At 41.9% G+C, this 13,566-nt stretch overlaps 1 protein-coding gene across 9 annotated transcripts in view; it reads right to left on the bottom strand.

The window, feature by feature from the left end:
* Positions 1-2,482: 2,482 nt before the first annotated feature.
* SLC6A6 (solute carrier family 6 member 6) overlaps positions 2,483-13,566 on the bottom strand; it is a 57,864-nt gene continuing 46,780 nt past the window's right edge. For all 9 annotated transcript variants that reach the window (XM_041118701.1, XM_041118703.1, XM_030043968.2 and 6 more), the window contains 5 exons: positions 12,916-13,053; positions 11,737-11,839; positions 10,686-10,786; positions 9,817-9,987; positions 2,483-8,296 (listed from right to left, as the gene is read on the bottom strand). In XM_041118701.1, coding sequence (XP_040974635.1) covers positions 8,156-8,296; positions 9,817-9,987; positions 10,686-10,786; positions 11,737-11,839; positions 12,916-13,053 — 654 coding nt within the window. In that variant the 3' untranslated portion in view covers positions 2,483-8,155. The remainder of the gene's footprint in view (positions 8,297-9,816; positions 9,988-10,685; positions 10,787-11,736; positions 11,840-12,915; positions 13,054-13,566) is intronic.

Below are 13,566 nucleotides of genomic sequence, written 5' to 3'. Positions count from 1 at the left end.
CTTAAGGAAAGGCCTCTCTGGTTTAACCTTCATCTGTTTGACTGAACAGGCCATCAGCGAGCCTAAAAAGACAAGTCCCATACACCAGGAAGAAAAATGTTGGTTTGTTGGGGTTTTTTTGGTTTTTGAGGGTTTTTTTTCTTTCTTTTTCTTCCTATTGGGCTTTTCTGATGTATTTGAACCCCCACGGTAGTGGTGCCATGCAGCCAGGATGGTACAGCCAGCAGAGGGCAATGCCCTGGGATGGGCTGAGTTGGGGCAGCTCAGCCCAATGGCAATTCATAAAGCTCCACTTGTCTCCCTGTGCCCCTGTGAAGGGGCCAAGGAAAGCTGGTGTCTGCAGGGACAGTCTTGTGAGGACATCAACACTCTATTTCCAAAGAAGAAAAGAAAAAAGAGAGAAAATGAAGAGGGGGGAAAAAAAAAAAAAAAAAAAGGTGACTTTCTCATGGCCTTGTAAGACTCAACACATGCCCAACTGCACTTGATGAAGAGTTGGTCTGGTGAAAACAAAGCACCAATGAAGTAAGGCCATAGGCTGGGCAAGACTGAAATGATGTGAGTTGGGACCAGCACTGACCCTTCTTCATGCTCAGCCAAAGACATTGCTGAGGGACCCCAAAAAAATCCTCCAAACACCCAACCAAACCGCTTTTGATGACCCAGGGAGGCTTTAGCAAGTAGGCTGGGGGGTGCACAAAAAATTGGGAGGGGACACAGCTATACTCCCCACCATGTGACAGTGTGCTCAGTGATAAAACTGGGGAGGGTTGAGGTGGGCGAGGGCAGCCATTGCTCAGGGTCTCGCTGGGGATTGGTTGGTTAGTGGTGAGAAATTGTTTTCTTTTGCATCACTTGTTTTTCTTGGTTTTGTTTTTTCCTCTTTGTTGTGTGCTGCTTTTTTTTCAACCCATGAATTTTTGCACTTCTACCCTTCCAATTCTCTTCCTGTCCCACTGGGTGAGGGGGTGAGTGAGCCGCTGTGTGGGGCTGAGCTGCCAACCAGGATGATACCATGAGACAGACACAGACACAGACACACAGACACAGACACAGACACAGAGACAGACACACAGACACAGACACAGACACAGACACACACACACACACACACACACACACACACACACACACACGGACAAAACCCCCCCCAAACCAACAACCCCACAATAAACAATAGGTTTAAAGGAAGCATTGAGCTACTCCAAGACCAAAGAAAGCATCCAAGAGCATAGCTGGTTTATAAAGGAAAGTTTTATTTTCAGTTATAAGGTGATTACAAACTCATCTAAAAAAAGCAAAGATGACTTAAAAATATCCATATACATTTTATTTATCTAAAAAGCAAAACAGAAACTGCAAAATACAAACATTTACTGTATACACAAAGGCTAGGGTTTTTAGGATTAAATTACACTCCAGGATTTTTTTCAAATACAAATATTCTGTTTTGGAACACACAAAAAATGTTTTAAAATGTTTTAAAAATATTTTAAAGGTGTTTTTTTTTTAAAAAAAGTTCAGATGACATTTTTAAGGAGGACATCGTTGCCGTTGCCTCCTCACTGTATGTGCTACTCATCACATTACTGTAGTCACAGTTGCTAGGAATTTAAATAATAAAAAAACCACCACTGTTTTTTAGCCAAATACATCAAACAAGATGGACCACCTCTTATAACATGAAGTCCCTGGCAACGTTATCAGGTAACAATCACAACATTACACTGGAGAAAAACAACACCCTATTGAACAACGACCACTTCAGAACAGTACTGGGATGCTGCAATGCTGAGAGACTGTCGCTGGTTTCCAGGACAGGAGCAGGTGACAAATTAACTCAACTTGCCCCCTCAGGATTTATTTTTTTCAGCCTCTCAACATGATTTTGCCACTGTTCTTTTTTTTTCTTTATATATTGAAAAAAAAAATCAAATCTTTTTAACATCTCAACTGCAGAAGCAGATAGATTTAGAAACAATATGTCTCATGCTAACATGTACTATGCTACAGGACCAAAGCCTTCCCCCCGCATATGCACACACACACACAGAGCTCTTTAACATAATAAAGTTTCACTTTTTTTTTTTAAACTCTATTTTTCCCCATTATTTCTTCTGATTTCTCAAGTCGGGCCACATTTTCCCTGTGCTACAACGGGGAAAGTGAGCAGCACTGTCCCACTGTGCACTGCAGAGCCAAACCATGGGGAGGAAGCCTCCAAAAACTCGCCCCTTTTAAAATTGTCTTTAATTTGCTTTACTGCTAAAGCTCAGGGCTGTGTAAAGCTTGTGGCTATTAAATTCTGACACTTTTACTGTTTATTTAAATTAGGACACAGCAGCAATACAAAAGGGCCATGTCTGCTCTACCATTCAACAGCCTAGCAATACCAGCAGGGTCAGGCTCTTTTCCAGTTGCAAATCCTGTCACTAAAGTCTTCCACCTTGGACGGAGAGGGTAAAATTGCCTCTTTTTTTTGGTTAAATGGTCTCTGAAGCTTTTTCTGCTCTTGTTTTAGGACACAGGTAAATTGAAATCACCAATCCACAGTGACAATTGGAAAAAACACACAAAAATTTTAACTTTTTCTGTTTATTTTTCAATAGAAACAAACAAATTCAGATTTTTGTTGTTTGTTTTTAAAGCAGAAGAGCATTGTCCATATACAGGTTTATTTAGGGCTAGCAGAAAAGAGCCATGATCCAGTGGAGGGTGCAGGGCTGGAACGGGCAGTTTTCCAGCTGGGGCTGGTGCTGGTTATGCTCAAGTCTTTCTTAAGCAAGCTGTCCCATAAAGTGCCCATCAATACCAATACAAAATTTTTGTGATCGACGTATGGAGCTCAGGGGGGCCTCTTTGGCACTAGTTCATGGGTTTCTTAGGCGTCAAGTGTCACCAAATCAACCGAATACTTTCTTTCTTAAGCTTATCTTTGATTACAAGAAATAAAACAAGCTACTAGGGTCTGACAGTTCCTGACCTTTGCTCATGCAAATACACAAATACACAACTACACGTCAATCCTAACTGCAAGGCTTTGGATGCTGATTTTGGAGAAACAAGTCCAAGGCAGCTGCCTGAATGCACATCACACCCAACCTCCCATACCAGAAGCCATGTGGCGCTTACAAGGAGCCGGGAGAGCTTTCAAGTCCAACCTTAAGGCTTTCTTGGAAGCGCCACGGTCCAGGATTTTGTCATTACTTTCCCTCTTCCACCACCCCCAATTTAGGAAAGGCCATTTGGACACCCAGGCAGGTTGGCTCTTTGCAGGCAAGTGGTGCCTAAACCTTCTCAGTCCTCGTCCTAAACAGCTCTGCAAGACTTACACACATGATTTGCAGCCTAGGAACAGAAGAAATATGTCCCCACTTGTGTGCATGCATATGAGGGTGGAAGATTTCATCTACTAGTCTATTTAAACACAGATTTATTTTTTTTTTACTGAAAGTGAGCAACTTCCATTGAATCTCCTGGAAATGATGTCAGGGTCATCTTTCTTCCAAGTGTACTTGAGCTGCTTAGCTAACTTGTCCACTCCATTCAACACACAGCTTATTTAACATTTTATATACATTATGCCTCCATGAGTGATCCTGCAGTGACCACAAGATGTGGAAGCTAATAATCAGTTATTCAAAAACGTTCAAATCCTTCTCCCACGGATGGAGTTTTGCCATTGATGCAACAAGTGGGAGCTTTGAACCCAAGTGTGACAAGAGCGACCTCACCAAAACTGTAAGTCTCCTTGGCAAATAAAAACAGACTCGGAGGAGACTTGTAAAAGGCCTATCGAATGGAAATGTCCACGTGTCTTCAGATCTACTTGACTTGTCTAACGCTGAGACAGAGAAGAGGAACCAGGAGTATCTGCAGTTGAGAAAGGAAGATGCACACAGGACTGAAAATAGCTGCAGAAGATGCTATCCTGATGGTGACATTAAAGGCTCTGCTGATGGCTGTTGGGTTTTTTTGTGTTACAGCAACTATAAGGCTGCACCTTTTTTTTTTTGTTTTCCTCTTTTCCTCCTCTCCCCAAGAACAGCAGTGAAAATCGGTTTTGCCGAGCTCTTTCAGCAGACCATTCCTAACTCCCCTCCGCTCCAGGAGCTGCGCTGCTGCCGCGGGGTGACCACCAGCGTTGTGCTAGATGGCAAATACAGCTGCTTTTGTATTTTCATTTACAACACAAGAACAAATCCATTGTGGACCTACTATCTCACACTTTAAAGAGGACTTTTCTAAGTGTGTGGATCTGTTTGGACCAGATGAAAAGGAAAACTACAGATGAGAAGGAAAATGAGAACAATAACAGCAATAAAAACCAGTTCTATTTATGAAATCATACTGTTTAAATACCGAAATACAGACTACTGGTAAAGTCCCTTACAATAGATGCTCATTCAGTGAGATCATAACTAGTGACAGGTGAACTGAAAAAGTTTGGAGAATTGAGAAAAATAAGAAACCAGTTGGAGAATCTTGTGGGGTAAATGTTCCCCTTCACATTTCTACTATCTCTTGATTTCAGTTCAGCTGGAAATAAATCACTGCTGAAACTCTGCCATTTTCAAGCCCAGAAGAACCCATGAATACAAAGGTACATGAAATATGAAAAGGTGTGGGGTTTGCCTTGTTTTATTTTGGTTTTAAACTCAGGGATTTGCTTCTAAAGATCTCATGCCAAAACTGCACTAACTTTTCCCTGGATCCAAACCAGTTCATCTATGACTAGTCATGATATTTTAATATAGAGTTCCTCATTTACATAAAACAGGTAAAATAGATCACAAGTGTTTAAACAAGTAAATTAGGGGAAAAAAAAATCAGTTGCATTTGCAGTCAGAAATAGGTAAAAAACACAGACTTTTTTAAAAATTATTTTTTAATGAATTTGGCAGAGGATCATGTTGAAATGCAAATTTATCACCAAGAAAAGTTCAGAAATCTGATAAAAGTGTTAGGAAAATCCCCCAAACTGTAAAAATGTGAGTACACTCATTGGAACTCAAACCCCAGATAAACCAAGAAGAATTAATTTTTTTTTTTGGAGGGGAGGGAAGAGGGGCGAGGGGAACTGTTTTCCGGAAACAATAATTTCTTAGCTCTTCGTGAGTCCCAGCCCTCCCTTGCAGTCATGCTAAAGAGCACAGCAGGGCCAGAGGAGTTGACATAGAGAACGCTTCGATGAGGTTGTTGCATATGTGCGAGACATTTTCACTTGGTACATGGAAGCGACTGATTTGAATGGCACAGTTTATATTGAAATGGGGCTGGGTTCTAGTTCTCTAGTAGTTGTACTTTGAAAGGTGTAGTATTAGCCCTCTGGTTCTTCATGCAAAGACACTCTCCACAATGCGGGAGATGGCTAAATACCCAGCTGACTCACCGGAGACATCTTTGATGTAGCCAAACCACTTTTTTCCCTAACTAAAGCTTGTCTCAGCTCTATAGCACAAAAGTGATGTGCAAACTATATCATCTCAAACACAGTTGTATGACAATGTGTACATATATATATAAAAAAAAAAAAATCAAGCATCAGTGTTTCATCTGCACTCACAGAAACCATTAATTTAGCCTTCTTAACCTGCTACTCTTCTTTCACCCAGGCAAGCATGCCTGTTTACTGCAGACACTAATTGTAACTCAAAAATGAAGGTCCAAGCTAAAGCCCACTAAGAGAGTTATCTTTGATTGCCTTTCCTTGCCTTTGATGGTTAAAGGCTATTAAAGGCTATATTCTTTATTTTGGGCACATATGATGACACCCACTGGCTCACAGAATTCCTCTAGTGAGCTTCAGATGGCTATTGCCACTGGCCCAGCAGGTGTCATTAGATGTTTGCCATCTCCAGCTATGCAAAAGTTTCATTTATAACTCTCATAATACAGCAACCAGAAAAAGAAAACAAAAGCAATTCTGCCATGGCTGGTTTTGTTGCTGCAACTCAGCTATCATCTGATGTAAAAATGTGTACAAATTCAAACCAGAAAGATTTTGAAAGTTACAGATGCAGCCACTTTTTCCTTTTTTTTTTTTAAATTATTTTGGTCCATCTCTCAGTTTTAAATCACCCCTTTTCTGTTACAGAAAAACCAACAAGCTAATCAACAAGTGTTTGTGCTGCTGTGGCCAGTTAGCCCATGGGACAAGAAAAAAATAAAATAAAACTACTGTGTAGGAATGTTAAGAACTGGATATGTTCCTGTTTAAAAGACAAACTGCCCTGACAGCCTCAGCTGACAGCAGAATAAGCAGATACAAATGCTGCTTTTATCAAGCATTTCCTCTAAATACCTTTGGATAGCCTAACTGTGGTATCATAAGAAGAAAAAACCCTCTCTCTCTAATACAATGCCCACAAGAAAAGGCTGAGTTTTGCCAGAGAACCTGTTCCCAGCACAACCTGCTCAAGTTAAAAAAAAAAAAAAAAAAAAAAAAAAAGTTTTTGCCTATGTTTTGGACAGTCTTCAGGGAGCAATCCCCCATGGAAACATCCACCTTGCCCACACAAAGCAGAACCCCCGTTCCTACACTCCTTGTAGTGGTTTCTTTATCCCCCAGTCTAACCTGGAAGTTTCTTCTGACCAAATATAAAATATTTCAGTGTTACATGTTCCCTTTGCTTTAACTTAAAATTCTGAAAGCCCTGTTCCTTCAGCAGATAAGATTCACAAGCGTCATAAATACGTCTGCCACCCTCCACCCCCCCTAAAAAAAAAATATAAAATTATGGTTTAACCCAATGATGGGCAAGGAGACTGGGGGCCCTAGGTCCACTGCTGCTATTTAGTAACATGGGACAAGGGACTTAGTCCTTTTGTCTGTTCCCCCAACAGACGACCTCCCCCCAAATAAATAAATAAAGCAAATCCTGGTTACCAAACTTGGCAAAGCGTTTTTGAGATACATGGATGAAAAGCACCTGTTTGCTGAGTGTTATTATTATCTTCATTACTATTATTATTAACAATGTGTCTGTTATAAATACCGGTTACACCAGGTGTAGGTGAGCGGTTTTGTTCCTCCTGTTGGGGATGACCTGGTTTGTGTTCACCTTTGGACAGGTCAGAGTCCAGAAGAGATTCTTTTATTTTTCTGCCCGAAACCAAAGTCCAATAATTAACACGCAAACAAATGAATAAGTGACCATCTGAAGCACCCAGAGGGCAGGTGCTGCTTTTCCCCTCTCGGCTCCTCAGCACTCGCCCCTGCTGCCCTGGGGACAGGCTGTCCCTCCCAGTTTGCAGAATTCGATTTTACACCAGTGCCACCACACTAAAATATGCTTTGCTGGAAAACTCAGGAGCAGGTACTCAACCTCCCTGCTCACACGCAAACAGCAGGCATTTCACTTAAGCAAAAAAACCCCCAAAACCTACCAAAAAAAAAAGAAAAAAAAAAGAAAAAAAAAAAGAAAAAAAAAAGAAAAAAAAAAGAGTGAACCATGCCAAATCCTGCAAACACCTTCCTAAAGTCTTCCTCCCGTCTGTGTGACAGGGTCCCAACACCGTGCTGGGGAGGGACAGCCACGCTTTTCACACCCAACTTCTCTGCCTCTCTTGCAAACTCTCTGCTCCAGCTGCCTGGCTATATCTTTACTCAGGGACTGTGCTAAACATAACTGTACCCTTTCCCTACTGTGACCCTGAAGCCTGTCGTTTACCACAATTGAACCAGAGGGTGGAAATACTACACCTTTGAAAATTCTCTTGAAACAGCGTCTTTTTTTGAATCATATCTCTCAACAGAGCTCCTTTTGTGTGTTCTGTAGGTTACCCTGCTCCCAACCATACCAGCACCTAAAATTGCTTTCTGAGACTTGAATGTATTGCTGGCAAGACAATCAATTCAAGTGGTAAGGTGTATAATATTTAGAGATAAAGATATATATATTTAAAAAAACCCAATAATAGTAAATTCCTGTAATATGTCTAGTCTGATATGAAAGCTCTCCCTCTACAGAGAGACATCTGCTGTGATTACCTTACAAAATATTAAAAAAAAAACACACACAAAAAATAACTTTCTCTGTGAGAAATAAAAATAAATCCTAGTGCAAATATAAAGCTCTGTAAACCTGGTCCTATGAGAATCTATGGTTAGTAAACGGCAGTTAAAGCAGGTTTATCCTCTCACAGAGAGAGCTCACATCATGGTTTCCACAATGATATGAGTTGGCTTGATCAATCCGCCATTCGAAGTTCCATTGGGGCAGAAGGGGGTGCCACTCTCCGTTTCTTTGGACCACCGATTCACTTCCTTGGGGGCAGCCACCGCTTTTATCCTCTGAAAGAAAGAAGAAAAGCAACGGTTAGAAGACCAAGCAGCGCCCGCGTCTCCACGTGCAGGATGGAGGATGTGGGAAGCCAAGGCTGGGGTTGGTGGCCATCAGAGATGTCCGTATGCCGCGTGGCTCTGCAAGGATGCGGGGACCCGGGCTGCGGAGCACCGCGTTCGACTTTTGCTCAGCTGCAGAGCCTGACTTGATGCAGGCAAGTCAGACGCGAGAGGGCATTCACAGCATTATCCAGCATCCTGTACGTTGGGCTTTCAGTGCTGCAGCTGCTGCTCAAATTATGTGCGTTCTCCTTCCTCATTTAGAAACAGCTCTGCCTTTTAGCCCAGCCGTTCATTGCCAAGTGGCAACTACTCTCTTACATCTCAGTACACAAAGGAAGAACTAAATGGCATCTGACCAGTGTTTACTCTCTTTCCTTTCCTAACATGGTCTTTGTGGAGTGTTTTGGCTACTTTTAGACTTGTCTCTCAATAGATGGTGACAATGTAGGCCGGAAAATAAACACTCATGAAAATGCTCTGGCCACAGCTGAAAAAGACCATTAACACTTGGAGAAAAACAAATGCAAGCGTTTGTTCTCTGGGAAATGTTCTTTTTTTATTCTATTCTCTTTCTTCTTAACCCGAAGTGTCCCACTTTCTCCTCCAAGAATACCCTGGGCTGCATTTAAGATCGTCTCATTAGGCAAAAACAAAACTAATGTGAAACTTTAGAAGAGAATTGCTAAGTTTCATGCTTGCACAGTCTCTAAAAACTTTCCACTGGAAGAAAAACAGACCAGGGGACCCTGTGCTGAACTGCAAAGGGCAAGAGATTGCCTGCAAATCTAAACCTGAGAGAATCTGCACTGCCAAGTCTGAATCCAACCCAAAGTTTTCCAAAGATCAGGGCAATCTGGATCCAGTGTTTCGATTTGATTCATTAGGGGGAAAAAAAAAAAAAATAAAAAGCTAAAAAGTGAAGCCCACTGGAAGGGGGGTTTGACTTTTATTCAGTCTCCCAGAGAAAAGGGCATGCCTGAGAGCCACACGATCCACAGGTGGATCCAAATTTCCCTGCAATTCAATGAGCTCTTAGACAGCCAGGTTTGACCCAGGTCTCTCTCTCTCTCTCTCTCATTTTCTCAGTGATTTGTAGGATGGTGCTTCCTTGGCCCCATGGGCTGAAAAAGCGAGATCTGGCACTTGGAAGCACCCCAGTCCTTGAGCGCTTGTCTGCACGTGGAGGCAACGATTTGCCAAGCTGGAAACTGCAGAAGTGGGATGCAAGCAAAATCAGCTGGTGTTTGTCTGAGGACAGAAAGCTTCGTGTTTGTTCTGTTTCTACTGTTTGCCCAAAGGACAGGTGATCTTTAATAGCCTTATTTGCATTCACTGCAGGAAGGGCACCCAACTTTGCCCTACCTGGACAAGGTGGCAATTTTCCAAGCATTGTGCTTATTTTGTATAAAACACAGCAAGCTAAAAAGCTCCCTTTCTCCTCTAGACAGACAACTGATTGCTCTTACCTCAATAAGCGACCCATCTGACTGTATGATGCGGATGACCATCACCATAGGGATGCAGATCATGGAGGAAAGGGCAAGAACCCAGCCCAGGCCAATTGCCCAGTCTGGGTATGTGTAGACCTTGTTGTAGGTCAGTGGTTTGTACTTGGCCAAAGAAAAGATAAAGCACCCCTGTGGATGAGAAAGAAAAATGAAGTGAGGCTCAAAAAATGCTGAAAGCAGTAGGGCTCTGGTGCTACCACTGGCCCTAGGGAGGAGAGGCAGTGAAAGGCAGAGCTAATGGATAACATATGTATTTTAAACCAATGGGGGCATTATTCTTCTATTTAGATCATTGAAAGAGCATCTGCATCTGCTTATAGGTAAACTGTTGCTTGACAATAGGGTGTTAAGCAATGGTGCTGAACAGCTGCAGTACGCTGCCTGTTCTTTTTCAGGGCTCAAATATTTGCTGTACATTGCAAGGAGCTTACTGGGATGTTCTTCGCAGCAAATGAAATACTTCAAGACGAGTGCCTGCCTCAGACTGCTCACGTCTTTTTGTTAAAATGGCCTAGTAGTCCTATCACTTAAAGTTGGGACTGCTCTTTGGAGAGGGAGTTTTCTGTGTCACGAATGTAATATTTTGCAAATCCTAAGAAAAATCCGCTCAAATGTAGCCAACTACAACTTGCGCAGGCACAGCAGAGAGCTGTCATGTTAACAGCTGACATCGGAGAAGACGATGTCTTTGAGGGGTATGTTCAAACCTCCAGCAGCTCTTTGCAAATTGGTCTCTGAATGCAACAGCCTTTACTTGAAGAGAAGCAGTAAGAGGCAGCTCAGAGCTGCCATGCAGAAGACTTGAAACAGCACGGGTCAGTACTCACCACACAAAGAACTGGTGTGATCACAATCCAGCTCCATTTCATCCAGGGACCAGGTCTGTATCCAATCATATCCTCAATGGCATCATAAATATTATCAGCGCCTGTAACGGACAGTGAGCGCTTTCATCAGAATCGAGCATATAAAAGCCATGTAAGGACTGTAGGATTACAGCTGCTTTCCTAGCTCCCCCCAAAGCAGTATTTAAAGGGAAGATGAGGGTGTCAGATGTATTGTTCAAATGCTTCCCATGGCTGTGAAGTTCAAGATGATTTTCTCCTTGAGAAGCTCAAAGGTTGGGGGACTCCCTATCCTACACATCCCTCATTACTCAGATGCAGGAGTGCAATGCTAATCCCTCCTGCCCCCGTCAGGCACCCACTCCTCTCCCCAGACTCGCACTGAACTTGCCAGAGGGATCGCCATGGGAAAGACACGGCAACAAACGGTACACCCTGCTTCTACAGAAATTTGACTGTGCAAAATGAAGGCTTTGTTCGTTTTGCTTTCCTAAGGAGATGGAGTACATGAAGTATCGGGGAAACGACCGGTCCTAAGCGGCAAACATCTGATCATTCCTCAGCTACCGTCTCAGGCAGCTAGAGAGGCTACTGTCAGACCTTGGTACTCAGCATTGCCTAAAAATAACAGGACAGAATACACTTTTCTGTCAGCTTTCTTTTTGTATTTTCTATTTGGTCGGCTTGCCCCTTGCAGATATTGCAGCTCTGAAAGGAAATTCTCTGAGACAAACAGAAATTTTCACGGCTGGCCAAACTTTCAACTCTCATCTCTAAACTTAACACATGTAAATGCTTAATTGTGCCTTTATTAATTAGCAATGGAAAAATACTCATTTTTGTGTGGAAAAACACTGGAGGCTGGCTTCATCCCAGATGCAAATTTGTCTCCAAGAGGTCAGTGCAAATTTAGATTAATGGCATGCATCTGTTGCTGGGAAGAAGATTCTGGGGTGGCTGATGATTAAATGTTTGGCTAGCAAAATTGTCACTGACTCATCAAAAGGTATCAGATGAAAGGATTCTCACTTACCATAAACCCAGGCTACAGCAATACATTCAAAGAATGCAACCCACAAAAGGCATACACCACTAGCTGCATAGTAGTCAAAGAGTTGAAAAACATACATGCCACCCTGTAAAAGAGAGACACAAGGGATTAGGATCCGCCAGGGAAAAAAACCTGAATATTTCAGGCCCAGCTCCCAGTAATACCTACCAGCATATCTGAACGACTGCTGTCTAACAAGAAGAAATATTAAGCAAGTAGGTAAGATAAATATTTGGCACTACCTTCCCCAGGGAATTTGCATGTTTACTACAGGAAGTGTTCCAAACAAGACAGCGATTAAACAAAATTAAGCCACTTTTAGTATAATCTACTGAGGCACTTAAATCTTTCCTTCTTAAAAGTATTTTAGGGTGGGCATTTGAAGAGACAAATGACGTAAAGAAATAGTTGGTTGCCTCCTAACATTAACTCCTCCAAAATACTAAAAATGGAAGTCAGTTCATCAGGAGGGTCTTCATTTATGAATTGAGTGGAAGGACTTTTTTCATGAGAATAGTTCATTTTTTTCTAACTCTATTCATACTATGCTGTTAAGACTCTGCTCTCACTACACTGAACTGTATATACCTCCACTTTTTCTTGAAAAACTGTGTTAGACACCTCTGTTACAAGTGCTATTTTAATTCCCACAATTGTGCTCTTCCAGTTGTTTTTAAAATCTGGCTTGGATTTTATTTTGGAGATAAATATCACAACAGTGCAGCCACTGGAACATATTCCCATCTTGTTCATACTAGAATAAATCCAGTGGTATTTAATTGATTCAAATCTGTGTAACTAAGATAAAAATCTCTTTCTCTGCATGCACTGGATGGATTCTTAGTCTGCTCTACTGAAGGTTCCCAATGCGTTTCATCATTTAGAGCCAGATGTTAATATTCATACTCATGTTGATTAGTACCCGAGATCAGATTGAATTTAATGAGATTTCATGTCTCTGTTCCTCTGACTGAAAAGGAGGAAATATACAGCTCCCTTTCAAAACACTTTCAGATCTAGGGATGAAAGCTGCTCTGTAGATCTAAAGAAGAGCACTGCTCCTCTGAATGGCTAATTCTATACAGTCTTCTCATTTATAGCTAAAATTGGTCTGAAAACTGGCTTAAAAAGAAGGCGATTTCCAGCACTGGTGCTACTTACCTCAGTCACCATAGTTAGTCCCAGAAGATAGCTAAGGAAACATACTATAGCGATGAAGATTTCCCGTCGGTAACCCTTCCTTAGGAAGGATGGGTGCAGATCAACTAATGACGTGATCTGTCCTTCAACTTCAACAAACTAAAGGGGAAGAACAACAACAAAGAAATGTGACTTGAAAATTACCCACCATGCATTTTATCCAGGCTCATACACACAATGCTCCACAGCAACACCCTAACTGTACTCTGTGGCAAAATGCTGCTCTGAATAAATAAATCAGAAACCATTCCTTTGTAACCCAGAGGTTGAAGCGTGGGGGTAGTTTCCAGGTTGGAACAAGCTTTCAGAATTGCCATTCATTTCCTAGCAGCCTTACAAATTACCAAAGGGGCTCTGTAAATGCAAGCTGCATGGATAAAGGAAGTTAATTTGATGACAGGAAGGCACTTATGTGGCTTTTATGCTGTAGCTGTTCCAGATGAATACAAGATGTATTCTAGAAAAGAGGCAGACAGAAAACACTCAAAAGAGCCTAAACTAGGAGAGGTAGGAGAGTACTCCCAGCCTTTTTTTGATGTGCCAGAAAACCTCACAGGTACTAGTTAGGTTAATTCCACAACTGGATATAATTCTACTCTTGGGTTTGCTAGC

The sequence above is a fragment of the Aquila chrysaetos genome, chromosome 20 (assembly GCF_900496995.4).
Source record: "Aquila chrysaetos chrysaetos chromosome 20, bAquChr1.4, whole genome shotgun sequence".
In the NCBI taxonomy this organism is placed as follows: Eukaryota; Metazoa; Chordata; class Aves; order Accipitriformes; family Accipitridae; genus Aquila; species Aquila chrysaetos.
Note: the sequence above shows the minus strand (reverse complement) of the source record. Positions and strands in the feature narration are given on the sequence as shown.